General features: G+C 40.5%; 1 protein-coding gene and 1 pseudogene across 1 annotated transcript; one reads left to right on the forward strand and one right to left on the reverse strand.

Annotated features, from left to right (window-relative positions):
• Nucleotides 1–6,073: 6,073 nt before the first annotated feature.
• LOC116212313 lies at nucleotides 6,074–7,369 on the reverse strand. The gene is made up of 2 exons (XM_031546866.1): nucleotides 7,349–7,369; nucleotides 6,074–7,246 (listed from the first exon to the last, which is right to left on the reverse strand). The coding sequence occupies exons 1-2, from the start codon at nucleotides 7,367–7,369 to the stop codon at nucleotides 6,518–6,520; spliced, it is 750 nt and encodes a 249-aa protein (XP_031402726.1). The 3' UTR covers nucleotides 6,074–6,517.
• A 12-nt stretch (nucleotides 7,370–7,381) lies between these two features.
• LOC116212314 lies at nucleotides 7,382–14,768 on the forward strand (annotated as a pseudogene).
• Nucleotides 14,769–17,580: the final 2,812 nt, after the last annotated feature.

Consider the following 17,580-nt stretch of genomic DNA (forward strand, 5'->3'; position numbering starts at 1 on the left):
ATCTTGAATTACTATGAGAATGATATTCTCTGAATCAATGTTCAGGGTCATTGATTTGATATAAATAGTGGGAGCAATATTTAATAAAGTCCTCATTAAATATTGTAGTGTCATAATACTTATTTTGCATATTTTTTTGTGGTAGTTACCATGGCAGGGAGCACCTCTAGTACTTTCTGTTTGCGATCCGTCTTTGATAAGGAAAAACTGTCAGGGAATAATTTCCTTGGTTGGTATCGAAACTTGAGAATTGTTCTCACCCAAGAAAAGAAATTATATGTCTTAGAGCAACCTCTTCTTGCGCCACCACCTGACGATGCCCCCCAAGCTGAGAAAGATGCTTATAGTAAGCATCATGATGATTCCGTAAACGTCGGATGTCTCATGTTAGTCACCATGGACTCGGAGCTTCAGAAGCAACACGAGAACATGAAGGCGTACGATATGATCGTGCATCTCAGGCAGCTCTATCAAGAGCAGGCCCGACATGAGAGATTCGAGATCTCTAAAGCACTTTTTCAGGCAAGGCTGACTGAGGGTAGCCCGGTGGGTCTTCATGTACTCAAGATGTTTGGGTACATCAAGACTCTAGGACGACTGGGATTTCCTCTGGGTCAAGAGTTGGCCACAGATTTAGTTCTACAGTCGCTGCCCAGCAGTTATAGTCAGTTCATCATGAGCTATAATATGAATGACTACAATAAACCATTGCCTGAACTGCTTAACATGTTGAGAACAGCTGAGCATGATATCAGCAAGGGGACGTCTGTTCTAATGGTCCAGGGGACCAAAAGAAAGGGCAAGGGCAAGAGTAAAGGCCAGAGGGCTAAAAATGCATCCAAGTATGACTTGGGTGCGTTGAAGCCTAAGCCAAGGTGGCGAAGAATGATTACTGCTTCCATTGTGGCAACACTAGACATTGGAAGCGGATTGTAAGATATACCTGGAAGAGTTGAAGAAGAAGAAGGGAAGTGAGACTTCCACTTCAGGTATCCATGTTATAGAGATTAATGTATCTACTACTTCTATATCTTGGGTATTAGATATCGGGTGTGGTACTCATATTTGTGGAAATATGCAGGACCTAAAGGACAGTAGATCGTTGGCAAAGGGCGAGGTGGACCTACGAGTTGGAAATGGAGCAAGAGTTGCTACATTAACTGTAGGGACTTATCACCTAGTTTTGCATACTGGGCTTGTATTAGATCTTAACGACTGTTATTATGTACCTGCTATTAGTAGAAACATAATATCTGTTTCTTGTTTGGACAAGAAGGGATTTTGTTTCACTATCAAGAACAAGTGTTGTTCTATGTACATGAATGATGTATATTATGGCAGTGCACATTTAAGTAATGGTTTGTATGTTCTTGATCTAGATACGCCTATTTATAATGTGGAAACCAAACGGCTCAAATCTAATGATTCGAACCCGACTTACCTCTGGCATTGTCGTTTAGGCCATATTAGCGAGAATCGCATCTCTAGACTCCATAAGGATGGATTACTGGACTCGTTTGATTTAGAATAGCTCGAGACATGCGAACCTTGCTTAATGGGGAAAATGACTAAGGCCCCTTTTACCGGAAAAGGTGAGCGAGCTAGTGATCATCTGGCTCTCATACATACTGATGTATGTGGACCAGTGAACAAGCTTGCTAGAGGTGGGTATCTCTACTTAATTACATTTACTGATGATTTCAGTAGATTTGGATATGTGTATTTGATGAAACACAAATCTGAATCCTTTGAAAAGTTCAAAGAATTTAAGAATGAAGTGGAGAATCAGTTGGGTAAGAGCATTAAAGTTCTTCGATCAGATCGAGGAGGTGAATATTTGAGCTATGAGTTTGCTGACTATCTTAAACAGTGTGGGATTTTATCTCAACTGACTCCACCTGGAACACCACAGTGGAATGGTGTAGCTGAGAGGAGGAATCGAACTTTATTAGATATGGTTCGATCTTTGATGAGTCATGCAAACTTACCTGACTCCTTCTGGGGATATGCTCTACAGACAGCTGCTCTCATATTAAACAATGCTCCATCGAAGTCAGTTGAAAGGACACCATATGAGATGTGGTATGGAAAGCGTCCCAAGATGTCTTTTCTAAAGATATGGGGTTGCGAAGCTTATGTGAAGAGATTGTCTTCGAATAAGCTTGGCTCTAAATCGGACAAATGTTACTTTGTGGGGTATCCTAAGGAAACTCGAGGATATTATTTCTATAATCCCATCGAGGGCAAAGTGTTTGTCGCTCGAATTGCGGTATTCCTTGAGAAAGAGTTTCTCTCCAAAGGAACTAGTGGGAGGAAATTAGAACTTGGGGAAGTTTTACCACAAAATGACATTGACCAATCGACGGGTGATGTTGCAGAACAAGTACCACAAGGTGTTGTGGCACAATCTTCTGCACCGGTGACACAGGAGCCTCGTAGGTCTAGTATGATACATCATGAGCCCGAGAGATATGGATTTCTCGTGACTCAAGATAATGACGTATTGCTCATAGATAATGATGAGCCTACAACCTATGCGGAAGCCGTAATAGGCCCTGACTCTGAGAAATGGCTGGAGGCCATGAGATCTGAGATGGAGTCCATGTACACTAACCAAGTATGGACTTTGGTTGATCCACCTGAAGGGGCAAAACCCATTGGGTGTAAGTGGGTCTTCAAGAAGAAGACTGACATGGACGGTAATGTGATTACCTTTAAGGGCCGACTTGTGGCAAAAGGTTTCAGACAAGTTCATGGTGTTGACTATGACGAAACCTTTTCCCTGGTGGCTATGCTTAAATCCATCAGGATCTTGCTTGCAATTGCAGCTTATTATGATTATGAGATCTGGCAAATGGATGTTAAAACTGCTTTCCTGAACGGGAAGCTCCTCGAGGATGTGTATATGACACAACCTGAGGGTTTTGTCGATCCACATAGTGCCGGAAAGGTTTGTAAGCTACAACGGTCTATTTATGGGCTGAAGCAAGTTTCTAGGAGCTGGAATCTTCGTTTTGATGATGCAATCAAAGAGTTTGGTTTCATCAAGAATGAAGATGAACCATGTGTTTACAAGAAGGTTAGTGAGAGCGTAGTGATCTTCCTAGTGTTGTATGTAGACGACATACTTCTGATCGGGAATGACATTCCTTCCTTACAGTCTGTGAAGACTTGGTTGGGAAGGTGTTTCTCTATGAAGGACTTAGGCGAAACTACCTACGTGTTAGGTATTAGGATCTATAGAGATAGATCCAGGAGACTGCTTGGTCTAAGTCAGAGTGCATACATAGATAAAGTGCTTCGGCGTTTTAGCATGCAGGATTCTAAGAAAGGGTCGCTGCCCATGTTACATGGCATAAGCCTTTCGAAGGCTCAGAGTCCTTCTACTCGAGAGGAGAGGGACCGCATGAATAGGATTCCATATGCGTCGGCTATTGGATCCATCATGTATGTTATGCTATGCACTCGATCCGATGTCTCGTATGCTTTGAGTATGACGAGTCGATACCAATCAGATCCAGGTGAGAGACACTGGATTGCAGTAAAGAACATCCTTAAGTACTTACGAAGGACTAAGGAGATGTTTTTGGTATATGGAGGCGAAGAAGAGCTCGTTGTAAGAGGTTACACCGATGCTAGCTTCCAGACCGATAAGGACGACAGTAGATCGCAGTCAGGGTATGTGTTCTGCCTGAATGGAGGTGCTGTGAGTTGGAAGAGTTCCAAACAGGAGACAGTAGCCGACTCTACCACAGAGGCCGAGTATATTGCTGCCTCTAACGCTGCAAAAGAGGCTGTTTGGATCAAGAAGTTCGTGACAGAACTTGTTGTGGTTCCTAGCATCGTAGACCCAGTGGATCTCTATTGTGACAACAATGGAGCCATTGCGCAAGCTAAGGAACCCAGGTCTCACCAGCGATCCAAACATATACTCAGGCGCTTCCATCTCATTCGCGAGATTATCGACAGAGGAGATGTGAAGATATGCAGAATACCAACAGATGAGAATCTCGCAGATCCACTTACAAAGCCTCTTGTGCAGCGCAAGCACGAGGCTCACACTAGATCTATTGGCATTAGACAAATGCCAGATTGGCTCTAGTGCAAGTGGGAGATTGTTGGGAATTGGTGTATGCCCTAGAGACAATCTATCATCAGTTCTGTAATATGATATCTATTTCATTATAATACGAGGCATTTCTGTTATTGTGTAGATTGCGCTAAATATGATTTTACACAATAATGTCCTTGGAATAGTATGTTCAATAGGCATCAGGTGTGACTTGATTGTGAGATCCTATAATTACTGAACATTATTCCTAAATGTCCATAGTCAAAGTATTATCGTTAATTAGGACAACGATAATACGGTTAGACTAGTGTGGGTGTTGATTGATGACCAAGTCTCACAGGTCATGGATATAGAGATATCAAATCACACCACATGTATACATTAAGAGTAATGTGTATTGGACTGACCCGCCATGAGATTGCTACATGGTTTGTTACGTGATTGTCATTAGCATATCTCAAAGTGACTATAGTGTAATGGTCCTTTGACTTGAGGTCACCATGGATTCCTACATGTAACGTCATATACTTTGATACTGTCAAACGCTACCGTAACAGGCTGGTTATAAAGACAGTTATTGGGTATATCACAGAGCATGGAGAGGAATGTGAGTAACCAAGATAAGATTTGTCCCTCCTACGAAACGGGAGCGATATCTCACGGCCACTTGGTGGTTAAGTCTAAAAGTGTATGCATACCCAAATGAGTCGATATAGCGATATCGAGCTCATTTGTTCTGATAGACTTACTCAGTAAACCAAGAAAGAGAGATATTGAGCCATACAAGGATGTCATCGACCATGCCTTGGGCTCAATGGAGATATAGAGGACAATGGATTATATTACACGGTAATGTAGGTCACGAGGTTCGTCGAGAAATTGACTTTCCGATTACTTGAGTAACAGTGATGCATTGCTAGATGCCGCTCACTGTTTGTAATATTAAAATAGAGATTTTGATATTACTATCAACGTAATTGGGAACCTACAGAGTCACACACTACGACTAAATTGACGAGATATTTTGAAACAAATAAAATCGTCTAATAGAGATTAGATGATTTAAGGTGCGACCGATTAATCGGATATTTAATGAGATTAAATATGCCGATTAATTAGACTCGATTTATTAACTTCAATAGCCAAATAATAATAATAATAATAATATACATAAATATATATATGCTTGTATGTGTCTGTGCACGCATGCAAATATATATATATATATATATGTGCACATGTATATTGCTATATGTGTGTATATATATAAGATGCTATTTGGGACATTTAATTGATTTGTCCCATATCGGTCAGGGAGTTGAAATTCTCCCCTCCAAGCCATTATATATATGGCTGTGCATTGAGATGCAAAAGTATAAGATGATATGCACGTATATATATGATATACATGTATGTATGTAAATGGGATTATTGAGTTGAATTGTTCAACTCATTAGGACCAATTAAGTTCAGTAATTTTGGGTGTCGCATCAGTATTTCTTTCGAGTGTTGGTCGCTAGCACCGCCGATCTCGAAAACTCGTCGACAAAGTCGGTGTGGATACCGATAGAGGCGTCACGCGTGGGACGCTTGGTCGACAGTTTTAAAATTCCAGGTACGCTTTTATTTACTCTTATTCTTCTAGTAGGTCTTGGAATTAGTTTTACGGGTAGGAAATTTTGAATTTCTGTTCCTTTTACGCTTCCGTAAATCTTGCGAAACTAGCACTCTGTTAGCTTGATTCCCTCATGGGGAGCTCTTCCTTCCACGAGCAAATATATGATATAAATAAATCAAATAAATAAATCAATTATTATATGGTAAGCTTCTTCATCATCATCTATTAATTAATTTAATTAAGTTCAGGCACACCACAGGGTTTCCCGTTGAATTCAGGCTCCTGAAGAACATAAGACAATTCGCAATTATTGTTCGTGATCCTTAACATACAGGACTAATGAACTGCATAGTATTTCCCAACTTGTGGGGGTGATTCAAAGCACCAAATCAAGACTTTAGGCTACCAATTTAATGTCAGTGTGAAAGAGGCGACATTTTATGGCAATTCAGCAGACAAAAGCCTCCAATCTCTTGAAAGGTGAAAGAATATGAGACGTGTCATACCAAAACATAAGTAATATTTAGTATTGACTCCGCTTTTCAGAAGACTTTGCTTCACCTCATGAGGTATGTCACATCGGACAAGGCGAAAAATCAATGGGGCGGAGATCATGAACTTAACATAATAAATCATCCAAGCAGGGAAAGCACTTGATTTATATTACAAAATTGAAAACTTCTACCCTGCACGGCTGAACAGCAGCCTTGTCAAAATGCATGAAAGCAATATTAAGAAATTTGCTCTTTTGTCCTTGTCTTGTGTAGAATGAAATGCATCTAACGTTTAAGTCATACAAAAAATTAAATTGAGAGGATTAATTATGATCATTCTGATAAACAAACATTATTTGTCAGGCCAAAACTGTTGTCTTTCACTGATATTGACCCACATGAGATTAATTGCATCAGCATATTAGTAGCTTTGAGCCTGGCATCGGCCGGCATTCTGACATCTCCCCCTTTGAGAATTCTAAAACTGTTCATCTTGCTAGCATCAGCTCTGATCAATGATTCCAGAGTTTCATTCTTTCCACCAGAAGACGAAGCACTTGAGGATGTTGGTTGTGGTGAAACAGACTCACTCCGAACCTCTGAGTTCTCCTTCACTGCCGAGGCCTTACTTTGACTGGCTTCGCCACCCTCATTGTCTAATGAACCATCATCTGTTGAGACTCCCCTAGTACAAGTTTCTCGAGTTTTACTGCTTCTTACATTATCTTTGGTTTGCGTAGAAGCATCGGCTAATCCGTCATTCTTGTACACTTTGTATTCGGTCAAGCTCAAAGAACCATTCCAGGAAGAATTCCTTCCAGTTCCAGAATCCGGCGACACACCCGAGGAACAGTGGGGATAGAGAGGAGAAGACTGTTCGTCCTCTTGCGAATGCTTAGCTTCCTTTCCATTCATGCTAGAAGATGATGACGAATCATCTTGGCTTCTAGAAGATGTTGGTGCAGGCAATTGTTTCAAGGCCTGTATTTTGATGTTCGATACCGGACCGAAATGATCTGCAAAATCGGTTAAATGCGGATGATAGATGTTAATATGACAACACTAAATGAAAGATTATTATGGCCGGCCCTGATTATTGTCGATGGACGAATAAGATCGTAGATGATTCGACCCAATGAACTGATCTGCGTGCCAACAGATCACATCTGATTCATTAGTGCGCATTTGAATTTGAATATGAACTTCCCAGATTTACCATCGGTATAATGATCCATCATATTAAAATAAGTAAAATTTTATTTTCATATAAATGATCGATGTTATTAGAAATGAATACATGGCATGCTAAGTATTTATTCACTGATGTAGCTAGCACTGATGGGAATGGTCTTGCAAGAATCTAACTAGACCAAATCCATGATAGGCAGGCCAACAAATATGATACTGAGACATCCATGTGCTGCATTATATATCGTCGAGACATGAATATGTGATCCAACTTACAATATCGATTCGTGCTGTCAAGATATACGTGCGCATGGCCCATGAAAACCGCTAGCTTGCTTTTATATATCTGCAAAGCTTTTCACAATTTAGCTGGACCAAAATATGAACTTTGGTCCGTCGGCAGACATTTATCTCTATGTCCAATATACATATTCAATGAATGTGTATACATGTAGTATACATTTTTTGTATGAACTTTTATTATATGTAACGAAGATTGGGGACAGAATTAGAGATCCATACACATACCAACCGGAACTATAATTAGAGATGAAATAGAAAATCGAAATCCTTCCACCCGGGAAAGGAACGCACACGTCATTAGCTAGCCGTTGCTTAATTACATTGAACAGGATATAAGTAATATGTCTATTTAAAGTCGATGGACTTCCGTTTCCACTACATCTTTTCTCATCTCGGGACCAAGCTAACCCCGGAACAGCTACCTTCCTAACTATTAGTTGTCCAGTCAAAGCTCAGCTTCTCCACGTTTAGCATAACTTCCAATTTCCTCCTCCTATGGTTCTACGAGCAAATCATTTCATCGCGGTTATAATCCACAATCCGGGGGCGACAAGGGGCCGAGACACCACGAGGCATCGGAGGGATCTTCTTTGAACCTACAGAGAATTGGAGAAGAAACAAAATTAATGTGTTTGTGCCGGGGGGGGGGGGGGGGGCGGCGGCGGCGGCTGGGGACAACTAGTTTAATCAAGTTAAAACTAAAAGTCAGTGGGGAACTCAATCGACTGAACGTAAAACCTTTGACCCTGCAAAAGTGGCAGAATGAGTCTCTGAATCGAGAACTGAACACACGAGCCTCATACTCTTTAACAGTACCGGTAGCACGATCCAGTGCCTCGAATGTCATATAGTGAAAATAACCAACGCCACAACATTCGCAATTCGACTTCAGAAGTCGGGGCTTGCATATCACCGTGTCCTGAGAGGCAAGAAAGGTCATCAGCTATTATTATTCTCAAGATTGGAGATCCCCGCCTAGGCCCGACTAGAATTAAACAAGCAATCAATACAAAAGAACGGAGTGAACAGATGCCAACGTAGAGTGTATGCAGGGAATAAATATAAATAAAATAAAATAAGATCAGCCAACAAGCCCGAGATAACCTGGTTGGCAGTGTAATTAGCAACAGCAAGCTGAAGAAGATGGTCGTAGAGGGCAGGGTCGAATAGTCCAGGTCCAGCCGGGCGAACTAGGTGGCCGTCAGCATGAGGGAAGTCATCAACATCGAAGCCCTAGGTTTTAAGCCAATCAGAACAATAGGAGGATGAGAAAATCCCTGTAGGAGAAGAGCGAGCCATGAGAAAGAAGTGCCTGCATTCATTCACAGATTAGTTATATATTTATTTACCTGGCTTTTCATCAACTTAGCTTTGTAGGACTGCATCTCTTTAGGCGTCAACCAGCGAAAATTGGGCGGTGGCTGTTGCTTCATTAGAAAGTAATGAATAGATCAGTGCACATCCAACCAAAATTTGACCCTGGCTTACTAATGCGATCGACATGGCAGCTAGCAGAGCGGAATTCTTCTCTAATTTTACAGATCTAGAAAGCTCGAGGAAGGCAGGCAGTGCTAGGTATACACTGATTCGATATTTTGAGGTTATAACCGATGCAAGAGCTGAATTTCGTTTTTCGCTGCAGAAGGAGATATACCTCCTAAGCTACATGAAAAACAGGTCACCGTACCCTACTTTGCCATCGAAAAAGTTTTTTTTTTTTTTTTTTATATTCCACCAGCAAACTACATATTACATATACTTCTAATCGGTAATGGAAGTGAATGAAAATTTGCGGCAGGAAAAGAATGAATCTCAGATTTGAACAGGCACAGGCAGGCAGGCATCCAGGCAGTCAGTCATTCAGTCGAATTAAAACAGAAGCAGCCATAATCAGCCAAACAGATCATTGAATTATTGCTTGTAGAAACACAAAGCACAACTTTTGACCCTATATATATATATATATATATCGTGAATCCCGGAATAGCAAAGGCGGCCCTAACCTCTAAAACGAGAGAAAGTTTATTACTTTATCAGCGAGACAACTGAAGAGATGAAATCCATCAGAATGTAATCAGGTGCCACTACTCTACCTTGAGGTGGCGCTCAGGGATCCAGCGGCGCGCCCAATTCTCGATTCGCATCAAATTCCAAGCAAACCCCTCCATCGCTGATCCTGCATGACGTAAAGGTACTGCCATCTTCATCCCCATCTTCTACCTCAGCATCAGCAGCTCCCTGCAAACCCTAATCTGTTCTTCGAGATGGTCAAACTGTCGGCGGACGAGTTTACTATTTTATTATAGGATGGGATAGGATGGGAAGGATGGGGATGCGTCGATGTCCGTTAGATGCGTCGATCATGGGCTTCAATTGAGTCGATGCATTAGGCCCATTGAATTTGGGCCCGACACCCAACGTGATTCGGCGGGGAATAGGATTACGGAAGTCCGTTAATTTGATTAATAATAACATGTCTAGTCTTCTGTTCATATCGTTCTTTCTGAATTCGTTCGCGGGTTGGACGATTGGTCGACGTGTTCTAATGGGACTTCAACATTAGGTTTTTTACCTGCCATTTTTTTTTGTATGCTCGATTTCCTGACTTGATTAGCTAGGGCCCATTAGATTTCTAGAAATCAAGATACACACTAAATAAATAAATAAATAAATAAATAAATAATTGTATCATCTATTATATCATATGCTATTATTTATGCTAGAATTCGAATCTGTAACCATCATTTTAATATCAATGTCAATGACATATTGACTGTTGCCAAGGTTTTTGATACCTTCCGGCTCATAGCTAAGGTGTGTCAGATAATTAAATTTGCTCTATAGCTCCTATTAAGTTGAATGTACACCTCTTGCTGCGAATCCTCCCTCCAGTTATTGTGATTAACCTCTAGTTCTTCTTTGCCTATTTATAGAGTACCATGGTCATCTATTTCTCTCCCTCTTACGCCCCATCGCAGAAGTCCCACCCCCAGTTGGGCTGTTTGGTCCATGTGGTTTGGAAAATGGTTCTTGATATGAGTTTTTTTGCCCTGCATGCATCCCCTCCTGATGGTATAAGTATTTGTGCTGGATTTGATCAGATTAAGAACGTCTCTTAATCTGTGTGATTGCTCACTGAGTTTTGAATCTCTACAGGAGTCTGGGCAGAATAGCCAGGAAAAGAAAAAGAACCGTATCAAGGGACTTGTTGTTGCAGCTACTGACTGTGAACCTCAATATTTAATCCGGCTACTTCAGGTTATGGTTTGGAAGCTTACGAGTTAATGAGATTGCTGCTCATTCAATGCGCTGAACTTTAGTACGTTGCAGACAAAGCTGAGGATTGGATTGGCTGAACAGACTCTTTTAGCTGCCCTGGGACAGGCGGCTGTGTATGCTGAAAAACATTCTAAGCCACCTTCAGATATTCAGTCTCCTTTGGAAGAGGTAAATTTGACGATATGCCTTCTTCAAAATGATCTTCTCTTTTATCTTTGCACTGGAAATTGGACTGGACGTCTCGTTGAACTCACAGTGATGACTTGATTTGCAACAGGCAGCAAAGATTGCGAAGCAAGTTTACTCTGTTCTTCCTGTTTACGATAAAATAGTTCCTGCTCTTCTGAGTGATGGTGTATGGAATCTTCGAAAAACATTAACTTCACGTTGGGTGTTCCAGTTGGCCCTATGCTGGTGAAGCCAACAAAGAGTGTCTCAGAAATTCTTAGCAAGTTCCAAAATACGGTGTACACTTGTGAATACAAGTATGACGGGGAGAGGGCACAGGTGATGCCTTTGTGTTGAGATATTTTATATTTTTTACTATTATAGCTTTATAGATGTACTGTGATAAGTACAATACCTATTAAAAGAATATAAAATTGCTGATTGACCAGATTCAATACATGGAGAATGGTGCGGTTGAGATCTATAGTAGAAATGCTGAACGGAATACTGCTAAATTCCCGGATGTTGTGGCTGCAATACCGAGGTAGGTCTTTTTAGGTCATGGTATCTGACATAATTTTTAGATGTTATATCTTCGCTTTTGAATATTGAGATAGTAGTGCCTAGTTCGATATCAGTTCATGCGAAAGCTTTGTAGTTATCTCAGGCACTTGAGGGTGACCGGTTCTTTAACCTCTTTATTGGTATATACATATGATCACTGTAGGTTAAATAGATTAGTCTACTAACGTCAACAATCTTTTTCTTCATATACGATATGGGACTGTGTTAAATCATTTGTTCTAGATTGTGAGCTCGTTGCTTATGACCATGATAAAAAGAAGATCGAGCCCTTCCAGGTGATTAGTTTAGATTGTCTAAACATTTCTTCTGGTGAAAGCATCAGTTCTATATTAATCAGGATATAACACGATTTCATACTCAGGCCTAAGTTCTATTATATATAGTAAGATCATTGAGGATAATTTGTGTTCTGTGCTGTAACTGAAAAGATTATCCGGGCCTTAGAAAAATTAGGAACTTGCAATCTGTGCTAAATAGGCATGGTTTTGAACGGTACCTTGTTTTGGCAGACACTTATTACGAGTGCACGAAAAAATGTGGTTATGAGTGAAACCAAGGTGGATGTTTGCATATATGCCTTTGATTATATGCTCTATTTCAATGGAAAGCCACTTATTATGGAAGAACTCAAAGTGCGCAGGGATAGGGGTGGCAATTCATGTCGTGTCGTGTTTATACGTGTCGTGTCTAAACGGGTTCGTGTCATCAAAGTTATAACCCGTACACGACACGATTATTAAACGGGTCAGGTTTCGCATACACGAACATGACACGATTATATCCATGTCAACCCGTACACGACACGTTTATACCCGTTTATTAAATCGTGTCATAACAGGTACACGTATACACGACATGATTATAACCGGTACCTGGACACGTTAACACGACCCGTTTATCCGTTTAATCCGGTTACCCGGACACGTTAACACGACCCGTTTATCCATTTAACCCGGTTACCCGGACACGGGACACGTTAACCCGAGAAGAAAAGGAATGAGAACAATAACCCGTTTATCCATTTATAACCCGTTTATTGAAACAACGATACACCTAAAAAATTGGAAAGTGACTAGAACAAAATCATTTCCATACTAATCTAATCATACAAAATTGAAGCTCCACAAAATAATGAAAAAGGCACATAGCATTTCACTTCTTGTGTCAGATTCCAAGAGTGATAGTCTAGCTTCGCCTTGCCACTTCCAGTTCCAGTAGCCTTTGTCTGAGAGTTGTCCTCATGGTTGTAACCATAACCAGTTGATGAACCTAGGTTCAGTTTACCCATTGTACTATGGAACTAACTTTAAAGTTCAGCAGGAGTCTCCGTCGAGCTTCCAGATCCTGGACCGACCACATTCTGATTCCGTCATTACTGGCACACCAGTCAGAACCTTTACGATGGAGCCTGCTGATATTCGTATCTTGCACAACCCTTTTGCCTCTCAGACGAATGCTGAAAGCATTTCAACCGCTATTGCTTTTGCTGGATCAGATTTCAGGAGAACTAAACCCAAGTCTATTGGGAAGGAGTGTGATTTGACTTTACGATTGGGCATACCATCAGGATCAAGTACAATCATGGAAAGCAATTTAGCTCAGGAAAGAAGAGACCCCAGGTTAGATGGCGCGAGAGAGAGAGAGAAGTGGAAAAGAGTACCTTGAGCTTGAAGTAGAGCTGCAGAGGGGGTCACTGGAGCCGGAATCTCCAGACGGAGGAAAAGCAGAGCAGGGCAGAGCAGTGGAGAAGGAAGATGAAAACCACGGGAGGAACGGTGAAAGGAAGGGAAGAGGCCAGAGGGTCGGGGTCGGGATCGGGGTCAAAGTCGCGCAAAAGGGAAGAGGCCAGAGGGTCGAGGTCGCGCGGACGGCCGAAGGGAAGAGGCCAGAGGGTCGGGGTTGGGACCGTCGGGGTCGAGGTCGAATGAAATTAGGGTCTGGACTCTGGAGGATCTGGAAGTAACGAAGGTCTGAACTCTGAAGGAAATGAAAATAGGTTTGCGAATTGGAAATCGAATGTTAGGGTTAGGGTTACATAAATGATATTTTGGTCAATTCATATACATAAACGTGTCTAAACGGGTTACACGATTATAGTAACACGATTAAACACGTTTATTTAAATGTATTTAATCGGGTTACACGGGGTTCAACCCGGTAAGACACGCTTATTAATCGTGTCTAAACAGGTTGGACCCGTTTAACCCGAATATCAAAAATACCCAACCCGAACCCGTTTAACTCCGTATCGTGTCTGTGTCGTGTAATCGTGTCGTATAAAATATTGCCAGCCCTACGCAGGGAGGTACGACTGTTTTCTTTATGCTTAACTTAATGGCTTCGAGCTTTCTTCCCTCTGATGAATTGAAAGATGAAAATATTATTAAGGAAGGGCCAAGGGGTTACAAACTCAGATACTTGTACAAGAACGAAATCTACTGAAAATTATTGAGTTTGACATCCATTTCACTGCACAATGATTAACAGATCTTTGAACTTGATATATTTAGCAACATTTCATTTCATTATTTATTTATTTATTTATTTTTCAATTGCTTTATGCAGCATCTTTACGAATCATTTGAGGAAGAACCTGGATATTTTCAGTTTGCGACTGCAATTACGTCTAATGACATAGAGTAAATCCAAACATTTCTCGAAGCTGCAGTGAATGCTAGGTAGGAACTACGTTCATCAGTGATTATTCAGTGGACCATGCTGAGCAGATTTCTTTTTAATATATGTGTTCCAAGTTTTATGATGAACCTGTTCTGTTTCCAATGTGGTGTCTCTACTGTAGTGCAGTTGTGAAGGCTTGATCGTCAAAACATTGGACAGAGATGCTACATATGAGCCTTCCAAGCAATCACTAAACTGGCTAAAGTTGAAGAAGGATTACATGGACACGTAATGTTTATTTTCCAGTTGCAAGGTTTCACCCAATGGAGTTTGTATGTTAAAATTATATGCATTATCATTTTGCAGTATTGGTGATTCTGTGGATTTGGTACCGATTGCTGCTTTTCATGGCCGGGGGAACGTACTGGTAAGTACGATCTGAATTACATCTGGAATTGCCTTTCTTTCACCCAAATATCATCAGTTGTTTAAGTTATAGCAGCTCATTAATTCCCTGAGCTGGCATTTTTCCTTCTTTAATCTCTGATGCAAGCTCAAATCAAGCTCTTGATTGGCACTTACACATCTGCAAATTTGTTGAGTGAAAATAGTTTTGCAATCAACGACTATGAAATTGAAACTCAACTTGATAGCTTCTCAATCATTGGCAGGCACTGGTTTCTCTGAAGCAATGCTTGAAGAAAGATCTGCCAGTCTTCGCTCCAAAGTTATCCCAAAGCCAAAGGTGTGACTATTTACAACTCCCCTCTCCCTTCTCTCTATGAGTACATTCACTTCCTAACATGCTAGCTCTTTGTGAATTGCGGCCACACTCAGCCCAGATGTGTGGTTCGACCCCACTGAGGTATAATTGCGATTGTGCTTTTTCTTCCTTTGCCCTTTGTTTTGACCCTCCGACCGGTTAATTATTGTAGTTAGAAAGCAATGGTCAGTGCAGAAAGTTTCCCGTTTTCAAAAAAGTTTATAGTGAAATTATTGTTTCGGATTTTTTTGGTTGAGCCTCATTTGATTTCTCAATTCTCTCACAGCAACGTTTATGCATTTTCTTTACAGGTTTGGGAGGTGAAAGCCGCAGATTTAACTGTCAGCCCTGTTGATCGTGCTGCAGTAGGCATTGGCGATCAATGTTCTTCTTCTTCTTTTTTCTTTTTTCTTTTTCTTTTTCTTTTTCCTTTTTCTCTCTCTTTCGGACGGAATCGTGCTTGATCGAAGATATGCAATATTTTCAGTCAATATTGATCTATTTTGACGTTTGAATTGCTACAAAATTAACCTAATGGTGCGTAATTAATCTTTGCTAATATGTGCCTCTGTTGATTCTAGTCAACTTTTGCCGGTTCTCTCAGCATTCTAAGGGCATAAAATTGTATAAATCTAAATAATCAGATCGATCGTGGGTGCCTAATATTAGATTTACGACAAAGTGTTTGTATAGACTTTTGATTTTAACTGTGACTTCAAAAGAAGTCAATGTATTAATTAGTTCTCAAGTGGGTGATAATTAATTAATTTATCTACGAGAGAATTTAAGAAGTTGTTACGAGCTTACGAAAAATAAAATAAAAAGAATCGATGTGGATTGCAGTGCCTTTGGTCTCAAAGTTCTATATGACTAATTAATTAGAGAATCGGCACTCTGAGAAGATCTATGATTTAGTACGCCGTAGAGTTAAGTCACTCTTTATCTCGACTCGGCCTTGTTTATTGATGGATATTCATTGATTCCCAAGAAAAAAATGAAAAAAAAAAATTATGTTGGGGAAATATGGGTGCCCCAGGCCCCTATGGCAAATATTGGTAATGAGAGAAATTCTAAGAGGAATTCAAGTCACCATGATCCTGCCCCTTCCAGCCGTTGGATGGTGAGTGAGATGCAGGTCTCACATATCATACACGTATGGAATACGGTTATTACGATGACCCCATGGTCATTGAAGAAGTGCCCTGGTAACGGAAGAAGTGATTAAAGGGCACGGAGCCTTGCCATCCGATCCTCACTTAATCAAATACAATAGAACTGCAGCGATAAGTTCCAGTTGCAATCCTATTAATTTTACTAAATAATAGTTTGTACACTACTTATAGCATTTTAAGGACTTCAAATTGTATAAACCTAAATTATCAGAGCAATCACCGGTGCATAATATGGGATTTACTGCAAGGTCATTACAGACTTTTGATTCAACTGTGATCACAAAAGAAGCCAAGGGTACCGAGGGTGAACCACGGTAATAAGTAACAAAAGAATTTGAATCCGACTACAAACCTCATATGAGCGTTAATTAATTTATTTATTTACGAGAGAATATAAGAAGTTGTTACAAGCCTACGAAAATAAAAAAGAATCAATGTGGATTGCAGTGCCTTTGGGATCGAAGTTCTATTTGACTAATTAATTAGAGAATCGGCACTCTGAGAAGATCTATGATCCAGTACGCCGTAGAGTTAAGTCACTCTTTTTCTCGAACCGCCCTTGTTTATTGATGGATATTCATTGATTCCCGAGAAAAAAGAAAAAAAAAGAAAAAAATTATGTTCCGGTAATATGGGTGCCCTAGTACCCTATGGCAAATATTGGTAACGAGAGAAATTCTAAGAGGATTTCAAGTCACCATGATCCTGTCCCTTCCAGCCGTTGGATGGTAAGCGAGATGCAGGTCCCACATGCCATATGCGTATGGAATGCGGTTATTACGATGACCCCATGGTCACTAAAGAAGCACCCTGGTAACGGAGGAAATGATTAAAGGGCACGGAGTCTTGCCATCCGAACCTTACTTAATCAAATACAATAGATCTGCGGCGATAAGTTCCGGTTGCAATCCTAGTAATTTTACTAAAATATAGTTTGTTTCGGTTATATTATATAACCGGTGTTGACCAGATTTATTTTGTACACTGCTTTCAACATTTTAAGGACTTAAAATTATATAAACCTAAATTATCATATCAATCACCGGTGCATAATAGGAGATTTACGGCAAGGTCATTACAGACTTTTGATTCAACTGTGATCACAAAAGAAGCCAAGGGTACCGAGGGTGAACCACGGTAATATGTAACAAAAGAATTTAAATCCAACTACAAACCTCGAGTCCTTTACACGATCAAAACCTATTGAAGATGGGCATAATATGTAACTGGGAATTTCGTCGGTGACCAATTTAGCAAAAACAAAGGGCGCATAAGCTATTTAAACTTCATGACATAACATGAGTCCGATTTTTAATTTG

Source organism: Punica granatum, chromosome 6 (assembly GCF_007655135.1).
Source record: "Punica granatum isolate Tunisia-2019 chromosome 6, ASM765513v2, whole genome shotgun sequence".
Lineage (NCBI taxonomy): Eukaryota > Viridiplantae > Streptophyta > Magnoliopsida > Myrtales > Lythraceae > Punica > Punica granatum.

Coding starts and splice junctions, on each gene's coding strand:
- LOC116212313 (XM_031546866.1), bottom strand. CDS start 7,369: ATGCGCACTAATGAATCAGAT. Junction 7,247..7,348: donor TGCGCACTAATGAATCAGAT/GTGATCTGTTGG, acceptor TCTTTCATTTAG/TGTTGTCATATTAACATCTA.